This window comes from Salmo trutta, chromosome 5, assembly GCF_901001165.1.
Source record: "Salmo trutta chromosome 5, fSalTru1.1, whole genome shotgun sequence".
Taxonomy (NCBI): domain Eukaryota; kingdom Metazoa; phylum Chordata; class Actinopteri; order Salmoniformes; family Salmonidae; genus Salmo; species Salmo trutta.
Genome location: NC_042961.1, coordinates 23951391 through 23970707, shown reverse-complemented (window position 1 = coordinate 23970707; position 19317 = coordinate 23951391). Strand labels below are relative to the sequence as shown.

At 46.5% G+C, this 19317-nt stretch overlaps 1 protein-coding gene across 4 annotated transcripts in view; it reads right to left on the bottom strand.

Annotated features, from left to right (window-relative positions):
- LOC115193916 (echinoderm microtubule-associated protein-like 4) overlaps window positions 1-19317 on the bottom strand; it is a 108139-nt gene that overhangs the window by 11257 nt on the left and 77565 nt on the right. For 2 of the 4 annotated variants that reach the window (XM_029753066.1, XM_029753064.1), the window contains exons 3-12: window positions 9591-9732; window positions 8829-9050; window positions 6135-6275; window positions 5755-5780; window positions 5335-5370; window positions 3641-3764; window positions 3207-3356; window positions 2402-2471; window positions 1051-1161; window positions 72-167 (exon numbers count right to left, since the gene is read on the bottom strand). In XM_029753066.1, the coding sequence (XP_029608926.1) occupies window positions 72-167; window positions 1051-1161; window positions 2402-2471; window positions 3207-3356; window positions 3641-3764; window positions 5335-5370; window positions 5755-5780; window positions 6135-6275; window positions 8829-9050; window positions 9591-9732 (1118 nt within the window). The remainder of the gene's footprint in view (window positions 1-71; window positions 168-1050; window positions 1162-2401; window positions 2472-3206; window positions 3357-3640; window positions 3765-5334; window positions 5371-5754; window positions 5781-6134; window positions 6276-8828; window positions 9051-9590; window positions 9733-19317) is intronic. The other 2 variants (XM_029753065.1, XM_029753067.1) reach the window with 2 other exon arrangements.

Genomic DNA, 19317 nt, shown 5'->3' with positions numbered 1-19317 from the left:
CGTCAAAAAGGCAACGATTGGCGTATTTTACGCAGAATTACACAGCATGAAACACCCCAGGTATCTCTGACCTTGATTTCAGCGATCTTGGATTTCTTCTGCCAGTCCCAGACAGTCAACATGTGGTCGTTGCAGTCATCAATCACCGCCAGGTGTGTGCCCGAGTCCTGTAGGAGAGACCCAGGAGGAAGCAGGGTGTCTATATGTCAGTAAAGCTTGTACCAAACACAGATCCTATTGTCTGCAATTCAATAAATCTGCCATAACATAATTCCAGTTTATGCCTGCTACTCTTTGATAGTGCATATTAACTGTTATATCCTGTAGGTCGGTGAGAGGGCATGGAAGATTCTAAACATGAATCAACCTGTTGCATAAATGGCCATAAAGCTAGCAGGAATAACCAATAAACTTCTGAGCGGTTAACCATTAAGTCGACTTGGCATATGGTATCAGCAACGACATACGCTGATGGCTCATCATCCTTCATTCAGGATGTATTCATCTTTAACAAAGCAAATCCACTGCTTAGCTAGACCTCTGATAGCATAACAGGATAATGATTCACTTCACCTAGAATGTGTGTGTGTGTGCTCGTTTTTATGGAAATGGGTCATGGCGTATGCGTGTGAGTGTGTGCGTAGTTCGCTTGTGAAGGGAGCCAGACGGTAAAAGCAGAGTTCTGGAATGTGCTAACGGAAGACAGGGAGAGAATAGTAACGGTCAACTACTACTGATTAGAGAGCATATGAGGTGCTCAACACCACAACGACACCACTCCGGACCCGCGAGCCTGATCAGGAAATGGCTCGGTTCAGAGACACATCCCCCAGAACCCCAGACCTGATTCTAGAACAGCTTATCTAGACCCACTAACCACTGGCTGCGATGTGATTACGTTCAACTATGATATGTAGGATCTGTACACATCCCAGGATGGGGTCTCACATGAATTACTACACTATCGTACCCATATTTCCCATAATGACTAAAACGTCCTGGATTATATCATTAGAGGTAGGTGTTAGGATTGGTGCTAGGGGTGCCCACCGCTTTGGAGAAGGCCAGGGAGCCCACCCCTCTCTCGAAGGTGCCCAGGCCGATGACCTGCAGGGTGGACAGGCTGACCGAATCCCACACTCTCACATGGGGCTGCAGTGGCTGCAGGGGGAGAAGAAGAGAACGCACACGTCATTGAACTCTCAGTGTAGCCAAACTCAGACCCTATGGTTGCATTTAAAGTGTATTCTTCTTGACAGCATCCTTTCCTTGTTTCCTCCCCTTCACAATCAGTGGCAGATGAGGAGAGGCCAACACAACATTTGACCAGCTCTCAGCTTTTCACTGCGTTCCCTAATCAGAAACGTGCGTGTCTGTGTCTCGGTTGGGTCGCCCATACTCCTTTCCAACTTCCTTTGCTTGTCTCCTCATCTCCACAAGCACTGGTAGATAAAATAACTGGATTGAATCACACCCAATTGCTTTTTACCTATCGCATCCTCTAAAGATCAGTGATCATTAAGGGAAAGTGGAAGGAGGTGAGGAAAGGAAGCCATTTTGAAGTCTTGAGAAAGCATTCAACAGTTATAGTCAGTAAGTTGTAAAATATCTGGCTCACTGACAGACAGGATCCTCGCCTACGGAATCATTGGAGGAAGGTTAGAGCCAGTTTGACATGTTTACACCCAGAGAGCTTAAATATAATGAGTTGCATTAGAGTATGGATTATTGGTATGCTTGAGTAAACATGAGGCACCGGTGTCTGGATGTGCCCGTTAAAGACATGAGTGAGCCTGATTATTTCTGCTTGCGTTGCACACTCATACTGTACACAAGAAGAGACATTGTGCAAACAAGGATTATGCTTTTAAATATGACCACAGATAGACATGTCATTCTGTATTTGGCAGGCTGGTATAATACTACTTAAAGGACTGCTCCCACTTATTTGGGTATTTGTTTCATTAGTCCATTGTTGACATAAGCAAAACATTTTGAGACTGTCTGCATTCAGGTTTTCAAGATATGTAAGTTTCAATATGATGTAAAATGCATCATACAGGGATGATTTATGTATTTGCGTATTTTGAAACTTACATATCTTGAAAACCTGAATGCAGACGAGCAAAGCATTTTGGGACTATGTCAACAATGGACGAATGAAACAAATACCAAAATAACTGGGAGTTTTCCTTTAAGTTCCTTGGAAAAAACCCTTGGTGTCACCTAGGTGACATGTGAAGCTCTGTGACTTGCCCAGTTGCGTGTGTGGATGTATGACGGGGAAGAAAGCAGGTTGAACAAACATGAAACGTCACACTGCCGATCATATTATTAAAAGACTTAGCAAGCAGAAAGATGAGGGGTGAGGAATGGGTGAGGAGGTGGGACAGTGACTCACCCGCCCATCCTTATCCACTCCTGCAATCTGTCCCGTGGCAATGCGGATCTTATCAGGGTGAACAGCAAGGCTGAGAGAGACACAGAGAGAACGAGATAAAAAAAAAACAACGAGACATGTCTCGTGCGGAGGAAACTACCTCCCCGTTGAAAACGCCCACAGTCTGCAACAATCAGTAGTGATAAGTGGAGCACGTCAGGTGTAAAACGAAGCCAGATGAGAGATAGCTGTTTGACTGAGCAGGCCTGTGTGCACGCCTGGCCCACGGCCTGATGGGAAGAAGCGAGGCGTATCGTTTCAAACGTAACACAGGTCTGAGTCAGCGCGCCGCTATCGCACAGACTCATTTGACTCCCCCCCCCCCCACACTTCTCGCTCACCTGGACAGAAGACATTTACATCTCATTTGCATAGTCTGTTTATCTGAAGAGGCTCCTGGGAGGCTGGGAGCCGGAGCCGGTGGAGCTGGAGGTGTCAGTTACACGGGCGGTTAGTGTAGGAACCACTGTGTCTGTGACAGGTACTTGCTTAATCCGGATGAAAGGTTTTGTATGAGGTGTTTATACAATATTCAGACACTTGGGGACATATCATACGACCTTCTGTATCTAGCGTCTCTATCTACTGTCTCCAGGATACGCAGCCCATGATACCGCGTAGGTTACCGTATGAAATCGACACCATACTGCACAACCGAGTCCGACCAAAACTCCCAGTTGCCACCAACTCACCGTTTTGTGTAAGACAATAAATACAAAAACCAAAACAAAAAAGGAAATGACAGTCGAACAGGATAGCAGCTCACCATTTGACGCTGTCTGTGTGGCCGAGGTAGTGGCGCTGTGTCCTCTCCTCATAGTTGAAGAGCACTACCACAGAGGCAATAAAGTAAACACTCTCCCCTGTAGGGAGCAGGTACACGTTGGCTCGGCAGTCTTTCCCCCTGTAGCCATACCTGACATAGGGAGTCAAGGAAACACAACCGAACACACAGAAGGAAACCCATTGAGGGAAACACAAGGGACCTCAAACGGGACGTCTTAATAGTATAACCGGCTCATTCTACTAGTCTCCTTTTGTTCATCTGCAATGTGAAAACAACTGGAAAGGTGAAAGTGAAGACCTAGAAGACATCCACCATTTTGTTTTGATCCACAGACAGACAACAAGAAGGACCGAGGTCAGGGACATACAGGGTGGGAGCGTTTGGGACGAGACCCCGCTGAGACGAAAGGATACACCCACTCCAGTTTGAGTCTCTCCGGAGGCAGCTCTGTGCGCACGTCCTCGTAGTTCTCCACGTCCGCGGGGATGAACATGGTGATGGGTCGACCTCGCATGAACATCTTGATGTAGTCTCCCTCTGCGGAGGAGACCGACAAAAGAAAGTCGCTAGCTTGCTAAATCACGACCGCCATTTTGACTTGTTGTATACAGAGGAAATCTGTTGGTACTAAACCCACGCTTTCGCCCACACATTCAACACTCAGTGTTCGGCACAGGTAAACATATTAGCAGGGGCAGGCCTGGGTTCAAATAGTATCTGAAATGATTGAAAATACTTTTGAAGTATTCAGGCAGGCTAGAGCAAACACTCAACTATTTGAACCCAGGTTGGGGTGGTATCTCTCACACAAGAAAACGCTGTTAAGGTAATAAAAGCTTAAAATGTCATGAGACCGAGACTGTATGACATGAGTTTAGTCCATTAACAGAAGAATTTCAGCAGCCTGACTGCTCACCACCGGTACACATAATCACTTGGTTTGAGAACACTTTAAAAAAAAAAGGTTTTTAACATAAACACCTCAAAAAGCCTAGAAAAAGCCTTATGAGTTTGGTATATTTCTTTTTGTATTATTATTTTATATACTATTCAGTTAGTGTGCTGCACATGCTTTCCACTCGTCGAGGGATGAGATACTGTACAGACAGACGAGGAGACAGACATGGACAGACAGAGAAGCGGTGGGTGCCGTGCACCGGCGCAAAGCAGTGCGTCAGCAACACCAAACCCAGCTGAAATAAGAAAACGTGAGAGGGGGATAGAAGAACGAAGAGAAGAGGAGGAAGACAGAGCAAAAAGAGGGGGGGAAGGGGGTAAGATTTGTGGGAGACTGGGATCAGTGGAATGTGTGCGTTTCCCTCGTCCGCTCTTCCAGCTCTGTGGGGTTAAGGCTCTACTCTCCAAGTGAGAAGACAATAGGGGGAGAGGGAGATTTGGTGGAGAGGCACAGAATTTCAACATTGCTCATAAAATAGTGAGGGCTTTCTTCCAGTTTTCTCAAATTGAGGGGGAGGATACAGTAGACCCCAGCACTGAAGGTTCAGAATCCATCACAGGAATTACGTAGTTATGACTAGCTAGCATTTACTGGTATAAAGGGACACAAATAGGTGTCGCCATGGTCTACACCTATTTGTCAATTAATGCCGGTAAAAGGCCCGAATTAGCTGAATTTTAGTCCTAAGTGTCGGTCGGTCTGTGGAGCTAATCGAGTTAGCTAGCGCCCCGCCCAGCCATCTCAGAACCAACCACATTCCTCACATGACCTGCCTGAGCCAAGAGAAGGACACTTTTAGCCGGACGACACTATGTTAAGTGGCAACGGGGCACAGTGGGGCGTGGCATACTGGCAAAGCTATGCCCTTTATTTAGGCTGGGCATCGCCTGAGGACAATGGCATGGAGGAGGGTGAGAAAGTATGGGGGGGGGGTATTTCTGTATTTGAGGGAGTGATAGAGGACAGAGAAAGATGGAGAGAAATAGGCGAGTGAGGGTGCAGAGGGGAGCGAAAGATAATGTCTGTACTTGACCCAATGAAGGGGGTGGCAAAGAAAGGTAGATGAAGAGATAAATCAGCCGAAAAAGCGGAGGGTGGAGAAGCGCTCGCTCCAAGGGTGCTAGCTCTCGCTCTCTGTTGTCAACTTACCAGCTTGGCTGTTTTTCTCACGGGTTGACATTTTGGCTGGTCATGAGACAGAAACAACATCACTCAAAACACACACGCACACAATGACGAGCTCGAATGATCTGAAGAAGACAACGATGACTAGTTGGGTCTACACAATAGGATAAGGACAGGCTGGAAAGAACCACAAGACGCTTTGAAATACAGCTCGTCTTACCTAGAGGCACTCTAAAAACAGAAATACTACGGTGTAGCATTTTCATAAAGGCCAATGAGAACATACTTTAGTTTACTTTGTATCATATTGCACACAGTTCCAATTGTTCCAAAAAAGTGCCGAATCATGTGGCTATACTACAGTGCATAGGTCTAGTGCTTCCATTATGTGGTGGTGGATGGTTTACATGGAAAAGACAGTAAACGATACGGGAGTGTATTCACCTTGGCTGATCACTGGGTCTTTATGCCTGGAAGAGAATGGAGAAATAGCGATAAGGTCAGCCCGTGACTTGATGTCGACAACAAACAAAGTGACCGGTTGACAGTCGGGTCAATTTAGCAGCATCCTATATTAGGGAGGGACTTTGGATGAAAACAATATTAGGGAATTAAGGGGTTGTCATAGTGATTCGAGGATAGTGTCATGTCTGAAAGGTACAGTACTCTCATATACCCCATAAAACGAATGCAGGCCAGTTTCGGCTCTTGATTCAAAACATGACCAGAATTCAATTCTGATGCACCACTGTATTTGGATTACGCTGCCACACATGCGTTTACACTGTATCAGAGTTGTGAAGGGGGTCCCATCAGCCACTCACTTGTCTGCGTTCTTCACCACCTTGGCCAGCAGTTTGGAGGTGGAAGCAGCCTTCACCAGCTTGTGCCTGCTCTCCTCGCCACTCTCCCACGTGCTGCTCTGAGAACGCTCTATCCCCGTGCCCCGCTTCGCACTGTGACCCCTACACACACACACACACACACACGGAGGAACGCACATGAAAACAAACAGCTGTATACCACACAGATGGATCAAGAGAGGAAGAGAGAAAGAGAGTTAGCTAGACAGAGAGAAAATAAGGAGTATGGAGGAGTGCCATGGTGATAAGGGAGACTGGTTTGAATTGGCTATTGCTACTAATTTTCGATATGTTAAACTGGAAAAAGTGCATTGAAGTGTGTAACTGTGTTATTTTCGCAGTCTACATTATACTTAAGGCCCAGAGTTTGAACTAGACCAGGCCCCCATGTAACCCTGACAAAGAAAAACTCTGTACCCTTAAATGAACATTCATTTCACCCATGGCGACCCTCCTGTTGGGGTTAATCTGAACCTGAAGCACCACACACAAACACAGAGAGATGGCACCCAGGTACGCAGTACGCAACCCCTCAGTGCTACAATCACTGCACCCCAAGCACAGGTTAGTACACATGGGCTGGCCGTCCAACTCAAGCCCCAGGGTTCAGGAGACAGAGAAGGCCGAAACGTTAAGAACCACGCCGCAAGTGTAAAGTTAGAGGAGGTTGGGTAACATTGCGGAATGAAAGGTTTTGGAGAATGGCTAGAGAGAGAGAGAGAGAGAGAGAGAGAGAGAGAGAGAGAGAGAGAGAGAGAGAGAGAGAGAGAGAGAGAGAGAGAGAGAGAGAGAGAGAGAGAGAGAGAGAGAGAGAGAGAGAGAGAGAGAGAGAAGAATACCACTCCTCGTGCGAAGCTGTGAGGGGGAAGGGTTTTTTGCAAGACGTAATGTTTTGGATCACTTCTGCGTGGCGTCTGCTCAACCTCCAGGGGGCAGTTGTGACGCTGAGGGGCAGATGGTACTGCGGCAGACGGTTGGGGGGGGAGGGGCGGTTTGATGATGCCTTACACTGCTACTTTTACAGAGTCTGTACTCTGTCCTTATCTACACTACATCATACGTGATTTAGCAGCCGATTTGATCCAAAGAGACTTAGTCACGCATGCATACATTTTACATGCGGGTGGTCCCCAGAATCAAACCCACTACCCTGGCGTTACAAGCGCTGTGCTCTACCAACTGAGCTATAAAGGAGCCTGGAGACGGAGAGACAGGGAGGGCGAGGGAAAGACACCTAGGCATCCTCTGCTTATTTTAACTGCCTGCTTGGAATTTGACAGGAAAAGAACAACCTGGACTGAACAGAAGTGATCCATAACCCCACCACAAACACATGTGTGCGCACACACACACACACACACAAAGGCCTGGGGCGGGCAAGAAGAGCACACACAGGAGTGAGGGGCGAGCGAGAGGAAAGCTAACAGTCCCACAGATGGATCTGGGGGCAGAGCTGAAACGCTTCACTCTAAAGGGGGGTGTGTGGGGGGGTGCAGGAGCGGGTACGTCAATAGATATGGGGAGAGAGATAGAGAGAGAGATAGAGAGAGAGCGGGAGGGGTGACAGATGGATGGAGTGGTAACTAAAAGGAAGGATCCATAAAGGGTAGACGAGTGTTATAGTATTATTGCTATACAGCACATACGTAACGTTGGTTAAAAGCCCTGAATGGTCCACTCACTGCATCTCAAGGCTTTATTCTAGCTAAGCGAGCGTGAATTGAAGCCTATTTGAGACTCCCGTGCTATCCATTCCTCTGGTTGGATTGGAAAGGGACCATTTAATAGGTCAAAATCACCCTATAATACTCGCATGCCTCTCCTGCCCAGCAAGGGCCCTGCATGTGCAAAGCGCCGCTCAGGAGCCTGGTCCCTTTCATATTGGGTGGACGCGCACAATTGCTAGCCGATGAGCTTTCCAGCAAATGTGTCTGGCACGTCAGCGGCCCTGACTAATAACCTGATACTGCCCAGTCTAATGGGCAGGGATGGGTTCCCGGAGTGCTCTTTGTAAAACTCAATTGGTTTTCAATGTTTCTGAGAATAATTGATGTTGATCTATGGTATGGGTCATGAGTGTGAGGCTGACCAGTGCTTTGATTAGTGAGTGCAGTCGGTCTATGGGCTGGAGCTTGTGTGTGTGTGTGTGTGTGTGTGTGTGTGTGTGTGTGTGTGTGTGTGTGTGTGTGTGTCAGTCAAAGGCTAGTGTGTGTGTGTGTGTGTATCCTGACTGGTACGGAGCACAGCTGGTACATGACAGACAGGGCCTCTCCTATTCCTAATGATGCAGTGAGAGGGCTCACACTGTTGCGGATGAGTGCAGAAGGGACATCTGCAAACCGTTCCACTCCTCTCTTCTATTTTCCTCTCGTCTGAATGAAAGGGCTGTGCTACAAGCAGCCTAAAAGGAAAAAAGGTAGGTAGTGTTGAAAGCAGGTGGAGAAGCGAAGGTCTGCAGTGGCGGAGTCTGTACGTGGAAAGATAGCTGAACGTACAGGTGAGAGACGGCGACAGACGGGAGCGGTTAATAACGTGAGTGATCTGAGAAGCAGGCCGACCCCGCCCCCAGTGAAAGGTAAGCTAGGGTCAAGAGCGTTCAGAGTGTCGGCAGGGCATTGGGTTGGTAAGGGAGATCAAAGTGTGCGTCGGCAGAACCTTTTGGCTGGGGAGGTGCCCTTGCTCTCCTGGGCCTGCCTTTGGGACTGAGGGGGGTGTGGGGAGAGGGGGTGGCTGGAGCTGGAGGGGGACGGCGAGGGCTGCATGGGGCTGGCAGGGGGGGCTTTATCGTTAGCCTGGTTGGGCTGGGAGGGCCCCTCCTGCTTCTCCTTGATGCCCTCCATCGGAGGGGTGTCCTTTTTCCTCTCTGCTGTCTGACCGCTGTGGAGACAACCAGGGGGTTAACAAAACAGGGGGACACAACCAGTGAAGACAGGGGGACAGAAACGCTTCTAAGAGGACAAGCTGGTCCTAACTCTGTGCCTATGCGAGCAACTTCACTACAGCGAAGACTTGCAAAGCCCCGACTTCCTCAATAGGCAGTGTAAAGCCGACTCAGCATATTTGATTAATGTCTAGTTACTCATTGAGGAAGTGCTCAGCCATGCTTAGCCATAGGTGTACATACAGGCTGTGACAGGTACCCAATCACAACATTATTATCCTGAAAGAACCAGGGTAAATTTACAGGCTTTATTCTGTTGAAACACTTCAAGCTGGAAGGTACAAAGTTAAAACACGTGATGAACATTAAAACAGGTTGACAAATGAGATTAATGTGGCGTTTCAGAGCAAAACATCATGTCAACACAGGCACTTCATCAATGGCTGCCCATCTGATATGAGCAGGTCTAGAGTTGAGTAATGACTGTTTTTGAATGGGAAGTGTGTGTGTGTGTGTGTGTGTGTGTGGTACAGTACCTCTTGGCTGCTGAGGAGAAGGTATCCTTCCTGGCGACGGACACTGTGGAGCTATCTCGGTCTCTATGGCTGGGCTTACGGCTGCTGGAGCTGCCGTTGGGGATGCAGGACATCGAGTAGGCCTCGCGCAGGGGATTATGGCCTACAGGGAGCAGGAGAGAGCACATTCAGAAGGGACTACTACAAGATATACACTGAGTGTACAAACATGATGCTCTTCGCATGACATAGACTGACCAGGTGAAAGTTGCGATCCCTTATTGACGTCACTTGTGTAGATAAAGGGGAGGAGGCAGGTTAAAGAAGGATTTTTAAGCCTCGAGACGGTTGAGATGTGGATTGTGTACGTGTGCCATTCAGAGGGTGAATGGGCAAGAAAAGATTGAAGTGCCTTTGAGGGGGTATGGTAGTATGTGCCAGGCGCACTGGTTTGTGTCAAGAACTGCACCGCTGCTGGGTTTTTCACGCTCAACAGTTTCCCATGTGTATCAAGAACGGCCCACCACCCAAAGGACATCCAGCCAACTTGACAGCTGTAGGAAGCATTGGAATCAAAATTGGCCAGCATTACTATGGAACGCTTTCGACATCTTGTAGAGTCCATGCCCAGACGAACTGATAGCTGCCCTGAAGGCAAGGGGAGGGGGGGTCAAGGGGTCAGAATTTTTCATTGCTAGGTATTACTGCACTGTTGGAGCTAGAAACACAAGCATTTCGCTCCACCTGCAATAACATCTGAAAATCTGTGTACGCGACCGGTAAACTTTGATTTTGATTTGAGTAAAGGGGAGACGAGTATAGGGGATGGGGAGTGGTTGAACAAGGGAGTATGACTGCTCGACAGGCAGACAGACAAACAAACAAGGGTTAAGAGTCTGATCCGAGGGAGGACAAAGGAAGGATTAGGGAGAGCAGATTCCCGGCTAATCCCATCTCACCCCCCTCCCTCACCCCGTTAACCAGACAGCCTAATTGGATAAGGAGGGAAGACGGAGCTCATAGGACAGAGAGTAGGCGTCTCGGTGAGATAAACCATTGATTAAACGGTCCTCATGCAGAGAGCCGGAACACACGCTAGATACACTATAAACAGCGGTACGGACACCGTGATGCAACACACCGTAGGAAACACACTCAGATGAGCTTCCTAAGTAAAGTGAATGATGAGTATTTGAGTCAATACAGCCGAGATTCTAATGGATGACAACACAAACAATGCCATGCCATCTCGGAGAGAAGACGAGATGAACGCACTCTTCTTTGGTGGGGTTTTAATTGAAGAAATAAACTCGGTCCTTTCGAAGCACTTCTGTAAGAAGTACGTCTGTGCCCTGACTGGAGGACGGGTGAGGGGCGGGGTTATGTTCGGGGGCGCGTGGAGTCCCAGGAGAGGCCTGATCCCGTGTCGGCGACACATGGCCCAGTTTCACGGCCCATTACCCCCCCAGTTCAAACACACACAGCATGGTGGAGGATCTGGTCTCCCTCTGCAGGGCCGGGTTGGGGGGATACCCCATCCACCAACACCCCCCACCGCCACATCCCTGCTCTCTCCTGTCTCATCCCCTCCCCCATCGCCATCAAGGCCGAAGACAGCCGGAGGCTAATTAGGAGAAGACTGGCAATGCCGGTACACAAGGCCTGAGGGAGAGTCAATGAGTCTGATGAATGAATAGTCAAGCAAAATCAACCCTGGCCTATTCTAACGGCTGTGTATTAATAATGATTGATGCCTTGCAAGAGGCAGAGTCTTCATCCATCAACCTGGCTTCCTGATCTGACAGACCTATTTATCTCTCCCATTGAACTGCTGTGATTGACAGGTGTGTGTGTGTGTGTGTGTGTGTGTGTGTGTGTGTGTGTGTGTGTGTGTGTGCGTGCGCAGAATGAGTCTCAATGCTCACACAGTCTTACAACAAGAGAACCTCCCTATGGATTGGCTTCCTCATTCCTGATAATAAATGATTTGGAAAAGAGGAAGAAAGGGTGGGAAATAACTGGAGCTGGAAAGTTAAAGATAAGGGGCAGGAAAAAGAGAAAAGTGAATGAGAGAAAGGGATACAGCGCTGAGCAGATCAATCAATCAAATGTATTTATAAAGCCCTTCTTACATCAGCTGATGTCACAAAGTGCTGCACAGAAACGCAGCCTAAAACCCCAAACAGATGTCAGATGTCTGATAAAAACCCAAGAATGTACGTTGTAGTGGGGAAAGAAAGACTGAACAAGAGACAGAAAGAGAGGAAGAGATTTCTGGTAGTTGAGTAAGGAAACGGGGGTCTCAGGAGCAGGAAGGGGCCCTGTTTGGGGGGGTGTATGAGGGGTGGAGGTGGTTTGTAGACTCTCTGCAGAGTTGGCCTTGCAGTCAGAGCATGGGTGTCTGAAGAGAAACTGAACCACGTGATTTCCTTGGCTTCCTGTCTGCTTCAGTCCCGGATTACTGCCCACGTCACTGAGAGAGCAGGGCAACAGAGCTGAAATATTCAAAGCGCCACCGTTGTACGTGTCAAACTGCCAGTGCTGTAACACATCAGCTCAATAACCTCTTAACTGCATCCATGTACATTTCCCAGGAGTGCTGATTAACCCACTACAACAGACTTCACACACACACACACACACACACACACACAGCAGGGGTTGCCAGGAGCCATCGCTATGGCAATAGATGGTATTAAATAGGAGAGTGATGTCATAATGAGATAAAAAGGTGACCAGCCGAATAAAGAGCTGACCGGAACGAGGGATCAGAGGGTGTGAGAGGGAGGAGAGACGGATGATGGATAGAGGGATGTGCAACGAAAAGGCTAAGCAAGGGTGACACAGGGTGACCACTTCAATTAGGGCTGTGGCGGTCATTACATTTTGTCAGCCGGTTATTGTCATGCAAAAGACTGCCGGCCTCACGGTAACTGATCGTTAATTAGCATTAACACGTTTAGCATTTCCAGGCCTCCCCACATTCAAGCCGCTGATGCGTGCCTTTGGAACATCTGTACTGAACCAAAATATAAAACGCAACATGTACAGTGTTGGCGTATCTCTCTCAGGTGTGGCATATCAAGAAGCTGATTAAACAGCACGGTCATTACACAGGTGCACCTTGTGCTGGGGACGATAAAAAGGCCACTCTAAAATGTGCAGTTTTGTCACAAAATACAATACCGCAGATGACTCAAGTTATGAGGGAGCGTGCAATTGGCATGCTCACTGCAGGAATGTCCACCAGAGCTGTTGCCAGAGAATTTTATGTCAATTTCTCTACCATAGGCCGCCTCCAATGTCGTTTTAGAGAATTTGGCAGTATGTCCAACCGGTCTCACAACCGCAGCCCACTTGTAACCACGCCAGCCCATGTCCTGGCTCCCAAGAGGGTGGGGCCTATGCCCACCCATGGCTTCACCCTTGCCCCGCTATGTGAAATCCACAAAGGTCCTATTTTCTAGATTTAAAGTTATTCGGCAACTTTAGTTGTGAATGATACAAACCTCAGAATGTCTTACAAATCAAAAGATATATGGGCTGCACGGTGCGACTACAGTCTATTGAGGAGTTGAACAAGCAACAAAAACTAAAAAGCCTGCGCTCCGTTCCTTGCCTCAGGCTGCACAGCTGCTCTCTCATCAAGTGATCATATTTTCACCCATCATTATTCTCAATTTAACTATTCTCAATTTAATCTTGTCTTCACTAATATGTAAAATTTGTTTTGATTTAGAATGGCCATTATTAAATGGGCAGGAACAGGGACAGGAGAAAAAAAAGACATGCCCTCTGTACAGTGCATTCAGAAGGTATTCAGACCCCTTGACCTTTTCCATAGAAAAAATTTTTTTTAAAAAAATTCATCCATCTACACACAATACCCCATAATGACAAAGCGAAAACAGGTTTCTTTACATTTTTGCACATTTATAAAAAATACAAAACTTAAATATAACATTTACATAATTACTCAGACCCTTTACTGAGTACTTTGTTGAAGCACCTTTGGCAGCAATTACAGCCTCGAGTCTTCTTGGGTATGTCGCTATAAGCTTGGCACACCTGTATTTGGGGAGTTTCTCCCATTCTTCTATGCAGATCCTCTCAAGCTCTGTCAGGTTGGATGGGGAGAGTCACTGCACAGCTATTTTCAGGTCTCTCCAGAGATGTTCGATCGGGTTCAAGTCCGGGCTCTGGCTGGGCCACTCGAGGACATTCAGATACTTATCCCGATTCCACTCCAGCATTGTCTTGGCTGTGTGCTTAGGGTCGTTGTCTTGTTGGAAGGTGAACCTTCTCCCCAGTCTGAGGTTCTGAGCGCTCTGAAGCAGGTTTTCATCAAGGATCTCTCAGTACTTTGCTCCGTTCATCTTTCCCTTGACCCTGACTAGTCTCCCAGTCCCTGACACTTTTTATTTTTTGTTTACTTAACCTTTATTTAACCAGGCAAGTCAGTTAAGAACAAATTCTTATTTACAATGACCGCCTACACTGAAGAACATCCCCACAGCATGATGCTGCCACCACCATGCTTCACCGTAGGCATGGTGCCAGGTTTCCTCCAGACGCATTCAGGCCAAAGAGTTCAATCTAGGTTTTTATTCAGACCAGAGAATCTTGTTTCTCAGGGTCTGAGTCCTTTAGGTGCCTTTTGGAAAACTCCAAGTGGGCTATCGTGTGTCTTATATTCAGGAGTATCTTCCGTCTGGCCACTCTACAATAAAGGCCTGGTTGGTGGAGTGCTGCAGAGATGGTTGTCCTTCTTGAAAGTTCTCCCATCTCCACAGAGGAACTCTGGAGCTCTTTCAGAGTGACCACCGGTTTCTTGGTCACCTCCCTGACCAAGGCCCTTCCCCCCCAATTGCTCAGTTTGGCCGGGCGGCCAGCTCTAGAAAGAGTCTTGTGGTTCCAAACTTCTTCCACTGAAGAATGATGGAGGCCACTGTGTTCTTGGGGACCTTCAATGCTGCAGACATTTTTTGGTACCCTTCCCCAGATCTGTGCCTTGACACAATCCTGTCTCAGAGCTCTATGGAAATTCCTTCAAACTCATGGCTTGGTTTTTGCTCTGACATGCACTGTCAACTGTGGGACCTTATATAGACATGTGTGTGCCTTTCCAGATCATGTCCAACAAATTGAATTTACCACAGGTGGACTCCAATGAAGTTGTAGAAACATCACAAGGATGATCAATGGAAACAGGATGCACCGGAAGTCAATTTGGAGTTTCATAGCAAAGGGTCTGAATACTTATGTAAATACAGTTTTTCTTTTTTTATACATTTGCATGCCATGGGCTCTCAGATCTTGTGCCTGTACCTACCCAGTGCTTAATTTTGGAAACAAGTGAAATCTGTTCGGGAACATCAATAGTAACGTTTTCGCAACTAAACATATTTCACTAAACCGTCTACGCACTGAGGAAAGGGATATAGGAGAAAGCGGAGATGGAAACGCACGGTGGCGAGATATTCTGCACAGATGAAGGTAATGTGTCACTCACTTCATTACGAAAAAATGAAAAAAATATCCTGATTACTAGGATATTCAAAATCAAATGCAAATTCACTAACTGTAGGCAAACTTTAAACCGCCCTGCATCATCAATGAAGCAACAGCATCGCCTAGGGCTATATGACCTCTCCCAGACTCATGGATATACATGTTGGAGTGTAGCATAAAGTAACCAGTCCATCCAGTACGCATAATAATACAGTCCACACAACTGCGATTACTTGAGTTTGTTTAATTTTGAAGTATAGGCTAGACCAATTGTGTACCAAGACATCTTAAATCAGTTTTGTTTTATGTTTTTCTTCCATGCATAATATGCGGTAGGCAATGTATTGTATAACGGCAGAATCATCATTTGAATTCAGGGTTTTTTCGGGCTTGGGCTCACAAGCATTTTGATTGAATCGTCACCGTAGAAAGCGCTGTCCATTTCGTTGTGTTAGGCTTTAAAACAGCATCCACAACAACCATGTTTTACACTGTTTTAAAAGTATGATAGACCTACTGTTCTGATGATAAGTGTTTGATGTGATTTTCCATTGTATTTGCATAGATGTTAGTGGTTAGAGAACGGAGTACCAGCCCATTAGGACCTGATGGTAACAATAGAGCCCTGAGTACCAGGCCAGTAGGACTTGATGGTAACAATAGAGCCCTGAGTACCAGGCCATTAGGACCTGATGGTAGTAAGCAAGTTGGGTACTACCAAAACATGTTCAGAGTGCATAAAAAGGGGATTACCGTGACTCAAAGGTCACGTGGAATTTTACTGCAGTCATGGGCCGTGACTCATGACTGCCGGTGTGGTGGTAATACAGTCACCACAACAGCTCTACTCCAATCCTACCATTCATACAGTAAAGGGTTCAGTTTTTTGCCTTTTTTTATATAGTAAGGCACTTTTTAAATGCATCCTTTGTTTCCGGGTTGGGAGTCGCTGGTATATCACATATCCGGTATACATTCTGTATATTTTTTTATTCATTCCGGATTAAATACATTTTTGGCCATTGGTTAGTTTTGTGGCGCTATATTATTTATCATATATATATATATATATATATATATATATATATATATATATATATATATATATATATATATATATATTGCTCTTCCATATAAAACCCACTGAAGAAGAAGAAAACACACCCTCGTCCAGTTACCCTCGCTTTATGCCCTTGGAGGAATCCCCGTCACCATCTTGGACGGCGGTCCAAATGATTAGCCAAGCAAGGGAAGTTTGCAACATAAGCCCCTCAGCCCTCGTTTTTAATGGAGTTTGCGAGTGTACAATTATGTTCACCCCGGGGCCTGAAACTCCCCATAATTCAATTTGCGATGATTGTACACCCACTAAGAAAAGTCTGAGAAAACTTCAAAACAACATCAATGGAGAAGTCAACATACAAGTGTAAGTAAAAACTAATGCAAATAAGTTAGAAATCGTGCTACTAATGCACATGATGGCACAAACACATCTCGTAAAAGTAATGATGTTTTTGTTTGGTTATCTTTTGGAAATTGTAGAAATAAAACTTTTCCCTTCTTCAAGTTCCAGCTAGGCAGGCTAACGTTAGTTAGTTAATTTGCAAGCTATCATACAGTAGGCGTATATTAATAATTATAAAAATCCAAAAAACTTCACAGATCTTCATTGTAAAGGGTTTAAACACTGTTTCCCATGCTTGTTCAATGAACCATAAACAATTAATGAACATGCACCTGTGGAACGGTTGTTAAGACACTAACAGCTTACAGACGGTAGACAATTAAGGTCACAGTTATGAAAACTTAGGACACAAAAGAGGCCTTTCTACTGACTCTGAAAAACACAGAAAGAAAGATGCCCAGGGTCCCTGCTCATCTGTGTGAACGTGCCTTTGGCATGCTGCAAGGAGGCATGAAAACTGCAGATGTGGCCAGGGCAATAAATTGCTATGTCCGTACTGTGAGACGCCTAAGACAGCGCTACAGGGAGACAGGACAGACAGCTGATCGTCCTCGCAGTGGCAGCCCACGTGTAACGACACCTGCACAGGATCGGTACATCCGAACATCACACCTGCGGGACAGATACAGGATGGCAACAACAACTGCCTGAGTTACACCAGGAACGCACAATCCCTCCACTAGTGCTCAGGCTGTCCGCAATAGGCTGAGAGAGGCTGGACTGAGGGCTTGTAGGCCTGTTGTAAGGCAGGTCCTCACCAGACATCACCGGCAACAATGTCGCCTATGGGCACAAACCCACCGTCGCTGGACCAGACAAGACTGGCAAAAAGTGCTCTTCACTGACGAGTCGCGGTTTTGTCTCACCAGGGGTGATGGTCTGATTCGCGTTTATTGTCGAAGGAATGAGCGTTACACCGAGGCCTGTACTCTGGAGCGGGATCGATTTGGAGGTGGAGGGTCCGTCATGGTCTGGGGCGGTGTGTCACAGCATCATCGGACTGAGCTTGTTGTCATTGCAGGCAATCTCAACGCTGTGCGTTACAGGGAAGACATCCTCCTCCCTCATGTTGTACCCTTCCTGCAGGCTCATCCTGACATGACCTTCCAGCATGACAATGCCACCAGCCATACTGCTCGTTCTGTGCGTGATTTCCTGCAGGACGGGAATATCAGTGTTCTGCCATGGCCAGCGAAGAGCCCGGATCTCAATCCCATTGAGCACGTCTGGGACCTGTTGGATCGGAGGGTGAGGGCTAGGGCCATTCCCCCCAGAAATGTCTGGGAACTTTTAGGTGCCCTGGTGGAAAAGTGGGGTAACATCTCACAGCAAGAACTGGCAAATCTGGTGCAGTCCATGAGGAGGAGATGCACTGCAGTACTTAATGCAGCTGGTGGCCACACCAGATACTGACTGTTACTTTTGTTCAGGGATACATTATTCCATTTCTGTTAGTCACACGTCTGTGGAACTTGTTCAGTTTATGTCTCAGTTGTTGAATTGTCACGGCTGTCAAAAGGAGAGGACCAAGGTGCAGCGTGTGTGTAGTTCCACATTTTATTTACTCTGTGAAACTATGCAATACATCAAATAACTGAATAGACAAAACAACAAACCGTGACGCAGAGGAGAAACAAACACTACTCAAAAATAATCATCCACAAAACCCAGGAAGAAAAACCCCTACTTAAGTATGATCTCCAATTAGAGACAACGAGGACCAGCTGCCTCTAATTGGAGATCATCCCAAAGAAACCAACATAGAAATAAAAAAACTAGAACCTAAGAACATAGAAATACAACACATAGAATAAACCAAAACACCCCCTGTCACGCCCTGACCTACTCTACTATAGAAAATAACATCTTACGATGGTCAGGACGTGACATGAATCGTGTTATGTTCAGACAAATATTTACACAAGTTTGCTGAAAATAACCGCAGTTGACAGTGAGAGGACGCTTCTTTTTTTGCTGAGTTTATATTTAATATTAGTAGACAGGCACTCATAATTGACTGTTGCGCATATAAAGCACACACAAGTTACCGGTGGCTGAAAACACAATCATCGCGGGATGAACGACTGACCAATTTCCAGCCAAGGGTGGTCCATTTAAAAATCATTCCTTCCTCCCTCGCCCCGCAAGTGTATACTCATCAAACATCATGATACGTCATCAGAAGTGTCCACTTAATTTGAGGGCTGAGGGGATAGGGTGTGTCTTTTTAAGTGTTTGGACAAAGAAGAAGAAGATGAAGAAGATGACGAAGAAGGAGACAAAAATAAAAAAACGAAAAAGACGAAGAGGACGAATGTCAGAAATAAAGTATTTCTGAAGAGGTGCACATCAAAGATGCACAATTCTTTCCCAGTTACTGAGTGTTGGTCCCATTAGCCAATCGGACGGAATGCAAGGGGAGGGAGCGGGACGAATACGGATAGCCAGGGGAAGGAAGTTGAAGCTCAGGAGAATTTGAGTGAGAGGCAAAGGCGAATGCAAACTTTTGTACATATGTTTTAAAACAATCCCCCAATCGTTTACTTTTCCAACCTTCCCAGCCAGAGTTGGTTAGTTGTGTGCACTATTTAGTAGGATGTGATTGTTGATGTAAAGATGAGTGAGCGAGTTGTAGTTCTCTCGTGAGTTGTCATTTGCTAGCTAGCCTGTCAGTAAACTACCTAGTTGGACGGGTAGCTATCACCAGCAGGTTGTTTTCCGCGAGGACTGTGTGCACCAAGCCATTTATCCCTCTACGAGCTAGCTAGGTAG